This window comes from Prosopis cineraria, unplaced genomic scaffold (assembly GCF_029017545.1).
Source record: "Prosopis cineraria cultivar Desert tree isolate PC_DT_omini unplaced genomic scaffold, ASM2901754v1 PC3, whole genome shotgun sequence".
Classification (NCBI taxonomy): Eukaryota; Viridiplantae; Streptophyta; class Magnoliopsida; order Fabales; family Fabaceae; genus Prosopis; species Prosopis cineraria.
This window is the reverse complement of record NW_026555334.1, coordinates 42,651,805-42,668,437: the sequence shown is the minus strand read 5'-3', so window position 1 is coordinate 42,668,437 and position 16,633 is coordinate 42,651,805. Positions and strand designations below refer to the sequence as shown.

At 34.9% G+C, this 16,633-nt stretch overlaps 2 protein-coding genes across 2 annotated transcripts; one reads left to right on the top strand and one right to left on the bottom strand.

Moving 5' to 3' along the window:
- The first annotated feature begins 782 nt into the window (after positions 1–782).
- LOC129307215 (probable indole-3-pyruvate monooxygenase YUCCA8) lies at positions 783–2,702 on the top strand. The gene is made up of 3 exons (XM_054948108.1): positions 783–1,533; positions 1,650–2,021; positions 2,152–2,702. Exons 1-3 carry the CDS (start codon positions 874–876, stop codon positions 2,377–2,379), a joined length of 1,260 nt encoding a protein of 419 aa, XP_054804083.1. The 5' UTR covers positions 783–873; the 3' UTR covers positions 2,380–2,702.
- A 6,774-nt stretch (positions 2,703–9,476) lies between these two features.
- LOC129306637 (photosystem I reaction center subunit IV, chloroplastic-like) lies at positions 9,477–10,497 on the bottom strand. The gene is made up of 3 exons (XM_054947321.1): positions 10,151–10,497; positions 9,848–9,913; positions 9,477–9,747 (listed from the first exon to the last, which is right to left on the bottom strand). Exons 1-3 carry the CDS (start codon positions 10,385–10,387, stop codon positions 9,643–9,645), a joined length of 408 nt encoding a protein of 135 aa, XP_054803296.1. The 5' UTR covers positions 10,388–10,497; the 3' UTR covers positions 9,477–9,642.
- Positions 10,498–16,633: the final 6,136 nt, after the last annotated feature.

The following is a 16,633-nucleotide window of genomic DNA, read 5'->3' as shown; positions in this document are numbered from 1 at the left end:
GCACGCCTCTAGCTCTATAATTTATTAACTCAAAATAACTCAAATCTTATAATTTTTTTAGTTAACAAGACTCAATTTTTACACTTTATTCACTCAAAAACTATAAAAATTAAATTATAATAAGTCAAAATCTAAAAACTAAATCAATAATTGAGAAAAAATTTAGGAGTTAAAAACTATATTATCTTGTATATATTTTATTGTAAAAAAACTAGTAAAAAGTCAACAGTGAGAGTCTTGTTCAGTTGTTTGTAGCAAGAAAGGAACCACAAACTTTAGGGGTGGGTTTCTTTCATTTATCATTTATCTTCATTGTCTCCCCACTACAAATCTAGATCTTTTAAATTGAATCTATACTTTTAAAAATTATTAGATTTAAATTTGTAAACTTAATTTAATAGTCCAGATTTTTTCTAATTTCTCCACTCCTCTCCTCTGCAAAGAAAATCCAACCCCAAGTTTTCAACGAGAATATATTCCCACATTTTTGTTTATTGTTTATGAACACCCAAAAAAAAAAAAAGTTAAATGGTCATGGTTGAGTAATTTATGGAGAAGCTCAAAGTGGTAGGGTCTAATAAAATAATAACCAAGGAGAACATGTCCCACTAAAATTTTAAATATATGTAGTGAAAAAATAAGATGAGATTATATGAACTCACAAACATAATTCATATTCAAACTCACAATTTAAATAATTTTTGCAATGCTCAAGCTTTCCTATTTAAGGCCTCCGAACCTCTCCTCCTTCTTCGTACAGTATCCAAAATCCCAACATTTTTCTTCATATCATCCAACAAATCCCAAGCTCACTCTCTCTTTCAAGCACACTACAAAGTCCTTCTCAATTCCTCATTTGCTCAAATTACCAGAATGGATAACTTGTTTCGCCTCCTCGATCCCCAAGACACGTCCTCTCGACGATGCATTTGGGTCAACGGTCCTGTCATCGTCGGAGCCGGACCTTCTGGTCTCGCCACGGCCGCTTGCCTCAGGGAACAAGGCGTCCCCTTCATGGTTCTCGAAAAAGCTGATTGCATCGCCTCGCTCTGGCAACGCCGGACCTACGACAGATTAAAGCTTCACCTTCCCAAGCAATTCTGTCAGCTCCCTAAACTTCCATTTCCTGAACACTACCCTGAATACCCCACCAAGGGGCAGTTCATCGACTACCTCGAATCCTATGCCAGGCATTTCGATATCAACCCTCGTTTCAATGAGTGCGTCCAGACCGCTAGGTACGACGAGACCAGCGGCTTGTGGCGGGTCAAGACTGTTTCCTCCGCTGGCGAGATGGAGTATATTTGCCGGTGGCTAGTGGTGGCCACGGGGGAGAATGCCGAGCGTTTCACGCCTGACATTGAAGGGTTGGGCGAATTCAAAGGCGAAATCGTTCACGCCTGTGAATACAAGTCAGGGGAGAGTTTCAGGGGAAAGAAAGTGCTCGTTGTTGGCTGTGGCAATTCCGGCATGGAGCTCTCACTCGACCTCTGCAACCACAGTGCTTCTCCTTCAATGGTTGCTCGTAGCTCGGTGAGTATCAATTTGGATTGGTTCTCGGTTTTCTCTGAGATGTAGTAATAAAAAAAATATTCGTTTCACTGGGATGAAAAAATAACAACGGAGTTTCCTCTGTTTTTGGTGTACAGGTTCACGTGCTGCCCAGACAAATCTTTGGGAAATCAACATTCGAATTGGCTGTTTTCATGATGCAATGGCTACCTCTTTGGCTAGTGGACAAGATCCTGGTGATCCTGGCATGGTTGGTGCTGGGTAACGTGGAGAAATACGGGCTTAGAAGGCCATCCATGGGTCCATTAGAGCTAAAGAACACGCAGGGTAAAACCCCTGTTTTGGACATCGGCACTCTGGAGAAAATAAGATCCGGAGACATTAATGTTGTACCAGGAATCAAGAGGTTCAACAATAACGAGGTTGAACTCGTCAACGGGGAAAAGCTTGACATTGATGCCGTGGTGCTTGCCACAGGATATCGCAGCAACGTCCCTTCTTGGCTGCAGGTGAGAAAATGTTCCAAGTCCTCTGTTTTCCATAAAAGGCAGAAAAGAAGCAATTTTTTTTTTTTAGAAGCTTCTATTTATTATAACACGGAGCAGTGAACTGAACTGGACTTGGTTATGTTATGAACAGGAAGGTGAATTTTTCTCCAAGAATGGATACCCAAAGAGACCATTTCCTCATGGGTGGAAAGGAAATGCCGGGCTTTACGCAGTTGGATTTACAAGGAGAGGGCTATCTGGAGCTTCATCTGATGCAGTGAAAATTGCTCAAGATATTGGCGATGTCTGGAAACAAGAGATAAAGCAAGTGAAGCAGCGTACAACTGCCCGACATAGACGATGCATTTCCCAGTTCTAAGTTACCAAAACGTCAACCGAATTTCTACCTCACAGTGTCTCGTTAGTCAGGAATTTTTTACTGTAAAAAGTAAAAACAAATAATAGCATCTCATAAAAGAAAAAGGAAAGAGAAAAAAAAAAAAAAAGAATACTCAGATAAAGGCGGATAGCAGAGCCCTCTCCAAAGGCCCAGGTTTTTGTTTGGGCATCTTTTAACTACAGGATGATGAGGCTTCTTGTTTTACTTTTTTTCCTTCCCCTTTCAATGATGATAAATACAGCTTATATATATGTACCAATACTTTTGAGTTTTATATGATACGCTTTCGAGTTTCAACTTTACTTCCAACTTCTGTCTCCCCTCTTTCTGTATTCAGGCTTTCAAGTCATCAGTCATGTCAATACGTTTATATTCCCTTCAGCCCGGAAAAGAAAAATACATACTATATGACAAAGAATATGAACAAACCCGAAAAGTTCAGGGAAGACGATGAAATTTCCTATTACGCTGTCTAGTCCTTATCTTACATTCCTCAAGAACCCAATGATAATAACTCACCAATATTAACCAAGGTCCCAATTCCGAGTGAAGAATTTTCAAAACAGTTGACTTTTCTCGACACATGGTCAGTATTGAAGACTTTCAGCGAGTGTTAATGGGGAAACGAGTTGTGCTTTGCGTTGCGTTTCACACATGATTTGGAGTCATGATTTGCATGGTCTTTTTCTTTACACATGTATTTCAAAGAACTGATCGCAGTCCCGAGTGGGCCAAATAATTAATGTGGGGATTGATCTGCTCACAAATTGAGATGGGTAGGGTCCATTGGAAAGAAAAAATATTGAAGCTCAAGTTCATCACACCCGGTCACCCACCCCCAGAAGCCGATTATTCTAACACGTCTGCATTTAGATTTGATATATAGGACTTGACCCAACTACAGAACATAGCAGTTTCACACACACACACTACACAGAAGATGAATATGGTTTACTGCTTTGGTAAATATAATCTAACAGAAGAATGTTAAAATATATAAAATGGAGGGAAAAAGGAACAAGGGTGTACAGTATATACCATACTGGTGAATAAGGGCATACAGTATATACCATGCTGGGATTATTGTAAAAAAAAAAAATGAAACGCCCAGATTAATTTTCCCTTGATGAGCACCAGACGCGTTCCCTTCTTACCATTTGTTAATAGAGACCCCGAACAACTAAATAACAATATATTGAGAATAAAAATTTTGGACCTTTTTGTTGTAGTTTGTTAACTAGAATTATGAGTATAAGCTAACTAACAAGTTCTTCATGAATTCATAGCCGCTAAGTTTGGCGACTAGTGTAAAATGCTGTCTCCAGAAACGCGTCGTTTTCATTAATTGTTTTGGCAAAACTAAATATAATTGTATGTCTTGTATTGCATTGTTCGGCTTCTTCACAATCTTCAAAATATCCTTAACAGCTGTCCTTTTTCCCCCCTTCAGAGAGATAGAAGATTTTAGTATGAAATAAATTTTTTATCTGGAAAAAAAAATTACACTTCTTCTTGTAAAACATGGACGTCATTTTACCCTTTTTCCCCCCTCCCATTTCATTAGTATTATTTGAAAAATGACTCTTCAAGGTAATTTTTTAAAGAAAAAAAACTTACAGCATGAAAATAATTATTATCGATAGATGTTTTCTTTAAGTGAAGTTGAAGGCCTGAATCTTATAAATAGCCAAAAAAAAAGGGGGAATCATGTCAAAGAAGCTACCACAGCTGTTGAACTCATGAATATTCTGCGACAGTAAAATTATCCTTCTGCTAAAGTTCAGCTGAAAACAGAAACACACGTATGAAATATATGCTTAACTGTATTCCAAGGAGTGACAAGTGTGAGTTGGAAGAATCGGTGTCGTGACTCGTGAGAAGCGAGAAACAGGCCATATGAGTTCCCATGCTGACCAATTCATAATTTATAAGAAAGAAATATAATGAATGGCCCATCTGAAAATGATCAATTCTTCACCATCACAACCTCTCGGGCAGCAAGTCAGACTCGGGACATTCATCTCAGTTTCCCTTCTTCAGAACTCACAGCATTTAATGCATTCAAGTTAATTTAACACATGGAATGGCTTTTATTTTTCTGCTTATATATATTGCTCGAATTTATATATACTAGCTGCTACTGCATGTGCAAATCCGACGTGTTTTCTTCACATGCTGGTGTCATATGTGGGCTTGTGCGAGTGGACCTACCAGAATCCATAAAAACATGCTATTGTCAGAATTGCAAGCATTGACTCTCTTCAGTAAGTTCGTTTCCATCATATACTGCATTATTTATAGCTAAAAACACAACACTTTTGATTTGATGAACCACTAGCAACTTGTCCTTATGTATCATCATTATCTAATCAATATGTAGCTTTAAATCTAAGTAATTGTTTTGTACTTCCTACTAATGCTAAATCGGCTTGGCTGGTCCTCCCTTGCGTACATGTTCTAGATCATATTGTTCATGCATGTTGATTATCGAGGCTTTCAAGTATACTTACACAACAAATGTGTCTATACGCTAAGGTTTATTTTTTATCTTTTGTCTCAGCATTTGAAGTTGAACATAATTTAACACGCAAAATGATGTATCAAGACAATATACAAACAACATGTTGGGTAGACAAGAGCAGCGATTCTCTCTGCAGGCTGACACAGTTGCGCGGCCATTGTGGTGTGTTTGGTCATGGTTTAACTACAGGACAATAATGCTATAACTATCACGCAAGAGGTGGGATGTCCAAACAAGTTGTACTAAAATGTGGACCATACACTGAGCTGAGATTTCCAGGTTAACTGCAAACTCAATCCAAAACCAGACAGCTATGACTGTGATAGATGCTTTGGCTCACAACAACACTCCCTCTTGCTAGCTATCGTATAAATCCATTGATTCTAGATCATGTGAACTTGATTTGAGGTTGAATATATATGTATATAGGAATAGTCAGAGGCAGAAAAGGGAAGAAAAGCCATTCATTAGAAACAAATCTGTTACTGGAGCCAATAATGAAGATGAACTTGTAGTGTTCTGCAAAAGCTAATGCATGATGATGATATCAGAAATATCATTTACATTTTATCTACAACTAAAGCCTAGTTCAGTGGAATCTCAATGATTACTTATATATAGCAACACGTTTCTCTGGGTCAACATCGGACAATGGAGTGAAACTTCCAAGTGAATAGACAAAATAAAATAGGGCCAATAACAGGCATGCGGGTTTTGCGCGTCTCCAGCTCGTTTGAAAGCGGCCATCTCACTTTCGGTTCAAAATTCAAACCATGTATGGTTGATCATCCTCATGTTTTATCCTCAGGTTTAGTCATTGCGACAGAAAATTTACGTGGATGGATATGTTCTTATTGCGAGCCAACTTCTCCGATCAATCACTGCCTGTCAATGAAAGACCCATAAATAGGCTAGGTGTATATACAAACAATTCTCTGTGTCAATGTCATTTAAAGTAATTTTCCAAATAAAACACGACAGGTGCATGGTTGTTCAATAATAATATGACCACTTTATAAACATCAGACAATTCTATACAATCTACTTAATTAATATTTTTCAAAACCAAAGCCAAAGGGTTTTTTTTTCTTTTTTTGTTATATCAGAAATGTTTGAATTCTCGTCCTCTAACTATATCACACCCTTATTACTTAATATAGCCTTAATTGACTGTAGAAAACTCAGGAAATAGGGGCCCGCTGGGGGCAAAACAGAGGACTAGTCCTCTTTTCGCCTCTGGCTTTCATCATGCAGTTTATTATTCCTCTCTTCATCTATTTTGGCGGGTCCGTTTTTTCTTCTTCTTCTGTTGACCCTTTCTTAACTGAATGAATGGTTAAAGGTGGACCAGTGATCAGTCTGTTGAGGCATGAGGAATCGGCCCAGATCAATTTATTAAAATCTCAACCCATACATAAACCCTGACCCAGAAAAGCCCATATAAGTGACTACTGTCCACAAGCCTAAAAACTTGTTCACAGTTCAAATTCCTTGATATGCAAGGAAAACACAGGAAAGGTCAAAAAATATATATACGCTCGGGCCTCGTGCCATGCGGAGGATTGAAACGTGTAAGATAGGACAGGTAAGACATTTAAGGGTGTGTTGGATTAAAAAATTTACAACTGAGGTTAGGATTCAACTGAGGTTAGCAAACTGAGGTTAAAAAAAAAGTCAATTAATGTAACGTGATTTATGTTTGGATACTTTTTTTTTCAAAAGTCAGTTAGATAAACTGAAATTCGTTTGGATGATTTGATTCAAAAGCCAGTTGATAAAATAGGATGTTTATATTTTTTGACTAACTAATAAGTAAAAAATATTAAACTTCAAATCATAATTAATAAGTAAAATATTTTAAATATTCAATTACAAAAACCTAAAATAAATTAATATTCAATTGATATGAAGTAAAGTTGAACTTTAAAGGTCATCCTTTCCATTGTAACCACTTCAATTCTAGGGGGAAAGATTTAAACTTCCCTTCCAATCTCACATTATTGATCTGAAGCAGCACCAAGTTCACCATTGTTTCGAAGGACTTGGTTTGAAGCACTACAGCCTCTCCATCTATCTCAACTTGTTGAAAATATTTCTTGTTCAACTGCTTAAGGAATGCCCGAGCATTTGCAAAACTCAAACCCCATTGAAGGTGTTTCCCAAAAATTACTTCATCCTTATGATCTTTAGTAGATCTTTCCTTTAAGTCTAGGACTATGCCTTGAATACTCCTCGTTCCCTACGATATCGAAAGCAGCCAAATATTTAACAACATATGTAAGGAATTGGTATTGTTATCAGAGGAGCGGAGAAGAAGCTATAAAAATCGCTAACACCAAAAATCTGGGGCACTTGTGTGAAATGCATGTCAGACATTATATATAATATTTAATGCATGTCAAGATTTTCCATTGGTCTGATATATGCACAGCATGCAATTTGAGAACGTATTACGACATTGTAGTATTTTATTGAACCAAATCTGATTAAGATAGTTGCAATATGATTAAATAATCTGACATGGTTGCCTTACAAAATTCTGTCTTTTCTTTTGTTTGTCTTGGTCACTCCTCTTGCCCACAAAAGACAAGTAACACGAGGACATGCATTCTTTTATTTTACCGAAATGTACAAACAACTATCACCATTTAACTTCAAATTCTTTTGGAAAAACTCAGCAACAGAATAGTATAGTTATCTACATAAACACCCATTTATTTCAAACCCCATTAAAAAATGAAAGTAGAGCAAATAGTTCAGACTTTATAAACCAAAGCAACAAACGAAAGCTACTCACAGTTCATTAAAAAAAGAAAAAAGAACCAGAGTGAGGACGGCACAGCAAGGAATGAGACGATGTAGGCAGAGCAAAATCAGACGATGAAGAGGAAGAAAAAAACTCAACATAGCAGCAACCTTCAGCAACGAATGAGATGAAAGGAAGAACCTTACTTGCCAAGGACAGTCGATGAGGAGTAGATCCAGCGATGAAAATCTCAGATCTGGTGGAGATCGAGACGCAACTGTAACGTGGAGAAACCATTGCTCAAGAAACTACACTTTCATCTCAGACCTCGGTGCTTCAACATGGAGATGTTGGAGCTTCAACTAAGGTAGAAGAGAAGCAGATCTGAACGCGACCTGGTGCTGGATGTCTGGAGCTCAGGAGGTGAAGCGAAGCAAATATGGAGGTGTTGCACAGGAGGTCACAGGAGGAAGAAAGCAACATAAAAAAAAAACCAGATACCTCGTGCCTGGCAGGTTGAAAGCTAAGAGGAGAGAGAAAGCATGCAAATTTTAAAACATAATTTAATGAATGCAACGGTTTGCAACGTGAACGCTGATGCAAAAGCCAGGAGAGTGGGCTTCCGAAAAAACGCTCATTTTTTGCTAATTGAGGTTGAGATTTTTTCTTAATCCAAACAAAATAAAATGGGCTTTTTTTGTTTTAACCTCAGTTGGGCTTATTCTAACTAAGGTTGATAGCTAATCCAAACATGCACTAAATCCAGTACAAACTCTGGGTTGAAGGCAGGGTAAATTTGATTAAATATGTTGCTAAGGAAGAAAAAACAGAGAGAAAGAGATATATGTTAATCTGCGAATTAGCGTGCTTCACGTTGATGTCTAATTATACGCAGTGTGCGATTTTGATTCCTTTTGTGCTTTAAATGGTGTAGAAAACTATTGTATCCTAGCTTAAAAAGCTTGTATGTGTACTGTGATTTCCCATTCAAATGAACAGTCTCCTGGCTTGCTAATTGCTATTTATATGAGCTTTTGAATAGAGCATGATTAAAAGTTGATTTTCGATCCTTAAATTCTCAGTCGTGCATTAAAACTGGAAAATACATTGGTGGTGGTATTGGGATGTGTTCCCTCCCAGTGTTGTTGTCTTTTACATAGTCATTAATATCTGATTGTGAATGCACGTTTCAGGTTTTAGCCCTTCGAAACAATAAAATTCCCTCCGCTGGACCTCGGAGATAGGCCTGTGATTTATTTTAGCTGCGTTTCGTTGAAGACTGCTGCTACAAAGTCAAAACCAAGACACATTTTTCGTGTCTTATATGAACTAAAACAGATTAAAATGCATTAATAATAAATTGTGAATAGTTGAAGATTTCATTGTGCGCGCGCGCGCGCGAATATACAGATATATTGGTGCTAGGAGTCTAGGATAGCTCCTGTAACTTCTTGTCTCGATAAATTTCAGAAATAACTTTCTATTATAGTTTACCGTCATATACATACAGACACAGGCCGATTCCAATAACAATTTTAAAGTCAGACCCATTGGATTCTAACTTAATTCCATACATTGATTGGAGCTTGAAATCGTGTTTCTGATATCCCTGAATGGGATTCAGTTATAACTGTGAAGGGTTATAAGAAAAACAGATTTATGCGTGAAATTTTAATTTTAAACAAGAACAGGAGAAACATACGCGTGTAGTACGTACATTAAAATTTCCTTGGTGAATTACTACCAAAAATTGCCTGAGTTTGATGACAGCATTAACAAGAATAAACAAGAAGGATCGGAAACAGATGATGAACAAAAGCACATGGAATGTAGAATATTGAAAGATCAAAGGGGTAGAGAGAGAGAGAGAGAGAGAGAGAGAGTAGGAGTAGAAATCAAATCCCTTAATCCATAAAAGGAAGGGGAGAACAAGAGTCAAAATTACAAAATGAACACGGAGGGGAAGAGACAACACTCAATTCACTTCCTCAATTTCATCCAAGGCGTAGTTGTTGGTTGATACGTTGGCATAGTTAACCTTGTTGAATCGAACCACCACCGGGTACCGAGTCTTCGGGTCCTGCTTAACCCAAACCACACACAAACATCGTTACAATCACAAGTAATTAATATATGCACGCCACTGTGAATTGAGATCGAGTCACCGAGAGGAAACAAACCTGATCAACAGCAACAACAGAACCAGTGCCTTTATACCAGTAAGATTCCTTCCTCATAATCTTAACCTGTCAAGTGTTTTAAACATTCCATCACTTTGCAGAAAATAAACCTTAATCACATCTAGTTTTTTCGATTTCTTCTCCGATTTCTCCACATTATATCCACTAGTCCTATCTACTCTTGAACAACATATGTCAATGTTGTAACTTTTGGCACAAGCACGCGATAAAGCTATGAAACCTCCAAAGCATTATAGTCAACAACAAGGGAAAGAAGTAAAAAGGTGAGGGAAAGCAGGTGACCTTGGTTCCTCTCTTGGGGCCAATAGGAGGAGGCTTGGGTTTTGGTGTTTCGCCTTCGGACGGTGGGGCGGCGGTGGCGGGAGGAGCCGCCGCAGCCTCGTCGGCGGCCCTGACGACGAACCTCGAGGAGTTGTTGGGTGGGAACATGAACGTGGAAGTCCTGGAAGCTGAATTGGATGTGACCGATGGTGCGAACACAAACACAGAAGCGGCGGATGCCATGTTGGAGGTGGCCATCGCTTGTTCTCAGTCTCACACTATGGTGGCGACAAAATCAGTGCGTGTGAGAGTGATCAAGATCAGAGATCTGTGAGGCTTGGATTCAACTCAACTGGATTTCCTGGTTCGCTCGGACAATTATCTGATATGATGAAGCCAGTGCAAGCAATCGATTGCTCCACTAGGATGCCGCCACCTGTGCATCATATCCACTTTTCGGAGATAACGTTCTTCAAGTTCCAACTCATCCATTGACACTTGGGAAGTTCCCCACTCGAAATCCAAACTTGCTTGCCGTAGGGAGCGATTTTTTTTTTTTTTAGTAATAAAATTTTTAGATGAATTGGATGAGCCAAAGCCGAGGGTTCAAAAAACATTTATCAAAATATTTATAAATCACCCATCAATAAAATTCTCGTATCATGAGCTGTAATTTAAGCCACTAACTAACGAGTGAAGTTAATATATGTGGATAAGAGATTGTTTTTCTCCCATAATTTTTTGAATGATGCACTCAAAATCAAAATTGGATTGAATTTTTTGTGAAAAAGGCCATTTTTCATGAGGCAAAAGACCATGATCCTATTGGGCCTTATCGGGCCTCTTTTATTTATCTAAGTTATGAGAAATGACATCTTTAATGCAGAATGGGCCCGACTATCTCATTGGGCCAGATTTTCAACTTCATCTCATTGTACATGCCAAAAAGACACTGGGCCTGTTACCCTATTGGGCAGTGTAATTTTCTTTGTTCATTTCAGCTATTTTTTTTATCAAAAAAGAAAAAAGAAAAAAAGATGCCAGCGAATCCAGCAAAGAAGAAAAACCACACAAGGAAGAAGTGATGTGACGGTGGAGACGATGAGACAACAGAAATAAGGAAGCGATGGTTGTTAATCCAAGTCACTGTTAATGATAAGCAAAGTTGGAGAGATTAGATTTTAATTGTACTGCACGTATCTCTTGTTGCTTGAAGCAACACGCAAAAGTGGGATTTTTTTTTTTTTGGACTTTTAGTTATAAAAAGGTTGTTGTTTTATTGTAATATAATCATACTCGTCACTAACCACGCATTAGTTGCGACAATTCGTTTTTTCGTCTATCAAGGTGTCGTTTTCAATTGCATGTGCACCTTCTGTGTCACTTCTTGACATGCAACAAAAGAAACCGATACGCATGGGCCCACTATGCACTACTTAATTCAATTAATTAATCATTAATACCTTATAATACAGCTTCCTTTTGTCTTGGCTTGCCTACATAACCTCCATAAGGCTAAGATCGTACCAACCGCCATTACAAAGTCAAGCTAGATTTTCTCCATGCAAAATTTTCGTTCCTTTTTCATGTCTTTTCTTCTTTCTTTAATTTAATACAAAATTAACCAATTAATGGTTACTCCATCTTTAGAGTTATCTTAAAAAAAAAAAAAAAACTCTAACTCAATTGTATGATTGTATCCTTAGTAAGTACTCATACACACACATATATTTAGTAGGTAACTTTTCAATTTTACTATTATTTATAATTAATAACCATAGTAAATTATATTTTATAAATTCAAACGACAATAAGTAAATAAGAAGCAAAATTAAAAAAATTAATTAATCTAACTTAGTTTTATATTAAAGATGAAAAAACTTTCAAACTCAATCTCATAATTAAGAATGAGACGGAGTATATCTTTTCACTGTTGTTCTTTTATAATTTCCATGTTTTCTGGTCAAAGTAATAAATGGGGGGAGACCCCTGTCGCATTAATTATCAGGTAACCGCGTTCATTCTCGTCTATGATAGTTTCAAATTACAAAATATTTTTAAAATTTTTTTTTTTAAAATATAAAATATTTTAGGTTGATTAATATTTTATTAAATGTGACAATTTTAATATTATTTTTTTCTCTTTATAATTAATTTATGTTCTTTTTTTTAATATATTAAATAATAAATATTTTTAAAAATTTATATTTTTATTTTAAAAAGATAAAGTTGTTAAGTATATTTAATGAGGTTCATTAATATATAAAAGTTTGTATAAAAATATTTTATAATTTAAGACGGAGGGAGTATTATGACAAATTAATTGACGTTCGGGTATTTTCTTTGATTATATTTTTCCAATAATCCCATGGCCTGACCCTTGAGCGGAGTAGCATTTCACTCGAGAACGTGTCAATGCGTAGATATGGTAAAAAGCTAATCCCCGACATTTAAATCACGTACCCACCAAATGGAGGTAGCTAGCTAGGTTGAAGCGTGACGTGAATTTAAAATTAAAATCATTTACATGCACTTGCTACTTAGTATACTCGACTCTGTGTGCAATTATGGACGGTGTAGTAAATAAGGTTAAATTATTGTGCAGGAGTTAATTACTACTGCTCACAAAGTTGCTGGCTGCTTATGCTAATATTTAATAGCACATTCAATGGAAATAATGGGTGGCGTGGTGAATAAAACTTGGAATGTAAGGCAGTAAGCCAGTAACCAGAAGGGTCTACTTTTGGAATAAAGAGGTTTGAGAATTAAAAGCAATAATAAATACAGAGAAACCCCACACGTTTAATATTTGGCGTTAGATATATCTTGTTCTTTAAAGTTGGTAGGTCTGCCCCATCCATTTTATTTACTTGTCATACTTTTATTAATATATCCTCTCTTTTTTTTTTTAACCAGATCTTATTCATCCTTTCAATACCCACTCTCTGGATCAGTTACTCAATGTGGTTTATCTAACTAGACCATCAAAATTGATTGCAGTGGACAAAAGTCAGATTCCCACAAATCTCAACAACCATAACAGTATCTTTTTTTTAAAAAAAAAAAGTAGTTGCGAATGTGAATATAAATATATAATAAAACCGCACGGGGCGTAATTATCTGATTTTCCGCACCGCCTGTGTACACAAGTTCAAGGTTCATTTTATTTTATTTTCATTTTTGCGGGTTCTAAAGTCAAATAAAACGATGGTTTAAAAAATGTCCGTTGTGTCGTGACGTGAAATGTCAATGGCGTCGAATAGAAAGCCCAAGAAAAGAGAAGAAAAGGTCCGTTGCCAGGAAAATTCTAGGAAAAATTGCGCAGACCTGACATTTTTACTTCTCCGATCTTATTTATAAATTTTTTTAAATATATTTTATTAATATCAATAAAAATTTTAAAATTTATTAACTTTATCTTAAAATTTGGTAGATTTTTAATTTTATTCTTATTAAATATATATACTTTTAATAATATATTTTTTTCAATATTTAATAGAGGGTGAAAGAAAAAATTTATAATAAAAATTTAATAATATGACTCATAAATAAAATCAAAAAAATTATTCTCTCTCGCTTATGAATAAAATCAGAGGGAGTATATTAAAAAATTTAATAAAATTTGAAATAAGTTTATAAGTTTAAGGGATTTTTTTGCAATGAAGTTATACAAGTTTAAAAACTTCTATTGCAATTAAGGTTTTGTTTTTTTTTTTTGTTTTTGGTGAAAAGATGCTATCGTCTCTTGACCACCTTGTGATTTAATTGGTCGTTGGCAGCCAGCATCATAATTTTTTTAAAAAGATAATATATTAGGGGTAATTTAATTTTTTTTTACAGTATAAATTAATTTCATTAGGATCTTTTGATCTTGTAAAGTAATTTTTAAAATCATTTAATGTTATTTATGAAACTTTATTTTGAGAGATTATTAAATGCGATTCTCCTAACAAAAAATACCATATGGTTTGACTTTATGATATAGGTGTTGTTTTAATGTATGTAATGCACTTATGCAAGAATCGAATTTAGATGAGCTTTTGTAACGAGTGTAAGTTATAAGAATTTCTTCCAAGCATATGATACATTAAATTGTCTCGATGCAATTAAAGAGTTGGTGTGAGATTATTTTACATTTGCATTCATGTCCTTGTACCAGGCAACTTGAAACGAACAAGTAGACAGTTAAATGTTGAGAGCGTTATATTATATTGAATAATCTTCACCGTCAAAACCGCGTGGGTGAAATGGATTCTTGAATCCAACGGCAGGAGCGAGAGGGAAGCTTCGGCGTAAGATGGAACGTGAAGACCAGGCTTGAAGCTAATAAATAATAAATGGCCTCTTTAAAGCAAGTCAGGCTCCGAGCCTTCCAATTAAATTAAATTGAATTAAAATGGATGACCAGTTTGTATGTAGTCTATATAGTATTATTGCCCAGGGTGATCTGCTGTTTTCATATAATATGAAACCAGCCAAGATCTTTTTTTAAAAATATATATATATATATATATATTTTTTTTCTGGGTTCCATGAGAATTTCTCCCCATCCTGCCCTGAAACTGCCTTGTCAACGGGAATTTATCACTGCACACTCTTTTACACAAAAATGATACATGCAAAGAAAATGTTGGAAATGATTTTTTTTTTTTTAAGTGGTAATGTTGGGGATGAGATTTTGTTTCAGATTACACTCATGAATGATAACCGGTGAAGCAGTGCAATAATCAAGCAAGGCGGAGCTTGGAGTAATAAGTACTGGCGTGTATAAAATCATTAAGAAACTTGCCTTTTCTATTATTTCAAACTCCATTAAATAAGTAGGTCTCACATGGTAGAGTTGGCACCAAAGTACTGTGTCTTGGAAAGCTATCAAATGTAAAATATTTTTTAATATTTTAAAATACAATTAATACTCCATCCATATTAAATTATAAAAAAATTTAAATAAAATTTTGTATATCAATATATTTTATTAAATATATTTAATAATTTTATTTTTTTAAAATAAAAATATAAACTTTTAAAAATATTCATTCTTCAATATATTAAAAAAACGATGAAAATTAATTATATAGAGAGAAAAAAGGTAATCTTAGAATAAGTCTATTTAATAACATTTTAATCTTCTTAAAATATTTTATATTTTTAAATACTGAATCTCTCCCAAAAGTGTTTTATATTTTGGGATGGAGGGAGTATATTTTTTTAAATGCATCTAATAAATGATTTATTTTATATTTCTTAAATAAAGCTCACTGTTAAATAAAAGTAAATATAAAAATATGGTATTATAAAATTTTACATTTTTGAATACAAGACCACGATAAGAATTGTGTAAAAGATAAAAATTAAGTCATGTCAGAATTCAAAATGATTCTACATCTTGTAGGAGGATTAGTAAAAAGAATAAAACCATAATTGTCTTGGTGAGCTTGTGTGCAAGTATATTCGCGTATTTGTTAGCTTATATAAGGATGTGATCAAATATGACCATCCAATCTTTCACTACAAACTCCTTGATTTTCTTAATATTATTCATTAAATAATGACTATCAGAGAAGTTTTGCTGGATGAGTAAAACGGCTTCTATGAAATCAATGTGTATGTTAATTTTTGTGAGTTTTGCACTCTAATAGATCCGAAGACCTTTTAGAATGCCAAATAGTTCAGTCACAGTATTAGGGTGGTAGCCAAAATGCTTTCAAAATCCTATAATCTAATGTATTTTTTCATCAAATAGAATTCATATGTCTGCATCTGCTGGAACATATAAAAAGCGAGATGCAAAATAATTTATTCTAGAGAGGACAATCATGACAAAGATATTGCCTTTTCTAATATCCAACAAATAATTAATGATACAAGGTTTCAATTAAGAGCGAATATTATAAATAATGGCAACTTTAAATTTAAAGCTAACTTGAGCCTTTCAAAAGTAGGGTGGGTTTGACTTGATATTGACGATTCAATAAGTTTTAATGGAATTACAGTTTGTGATGGAGTCGTTCATAATAAAAAAGGCTTTACGCTTTTTAATAAAGGAAATGCTCTTCTTATTCTTATTGGAAAGTACTTTCAACTACTTTATTTTATAAAAAAAAATATAATTGACTCATTAATCATGTCTTCAAATAATTTTTTTAAAATTTTATCCTTATTAAAAATGGAAAGAAAGGGATACAAATGTATAACAAGTCATAAAACTAAATTTATAATAGGGTTAAGTTTCAAAAAATATATACCTTATATTAAATACCAAATAATTCTTCTACAACATGTCTTATAATATGCATAAAAAATAAATAAATACTCCCATCTCTTTTAACAGAACAAAGAGCGATATTTTTTTTTTGCCAACAAAAAAACGATATTAATCATCATGTGTTTTATGCAAATAAAAAAGGATGTTATTTTTAGCGATGCAATACTTTATTTTCATCCCTTAATTTTGATGGCATTGTCAATCGGGAGAAAGCATAATAATTTTATACAAATAACAAA

Excerpts from the sequence above, each read along its gene's own strand:
- LOC129307215 (XM_054948108.1), top strand. The coding sequence starts at position 874 with ATGGATAACTTGTTTCGCCTCCTCGATCCCCAAGACACGTCCTCTCGA. Across the intron at positions 1,534-1,649 it reads CAATGGTTGCTCGTAGCTCG|GTTCACGTGCTGCCCAGACA; the intron begins GTGAGTATCAAT and ends TTTGGTGTACAG. Across the intron at positions 2,022-2,151 it reads ACGTCCCTTCTTGGCTGCAG|GAAGGTGAATTTTTCTCCAA; the intron begins GTGAGAAAATGT and ends TGTTATGAACAG.
- LOC129306637 (XM_054947321.1), bottom strand. The coding sequence starts at position 10,387 with ATGGCCACCTCCAACATGGCATCCGCCGCTTCTGTGTTTGTGTTCGCA. Across the intron at positions 9,914-10,150 it reads GCCCCAAGAGAGGAACCAAG|GTTAAGATTATGAGGAAGGA; the intron begins GTCACCTGCTTT and ends AACACTTGACAG. Across the intron at positions 9,748-9,847 it reads CTGTTGTTGCTGTTGATCAG|GACCCGAAGACTCGGTACCC; the intron begins GTTTGTTTCCTC and ends TGGGTTAAGCAG.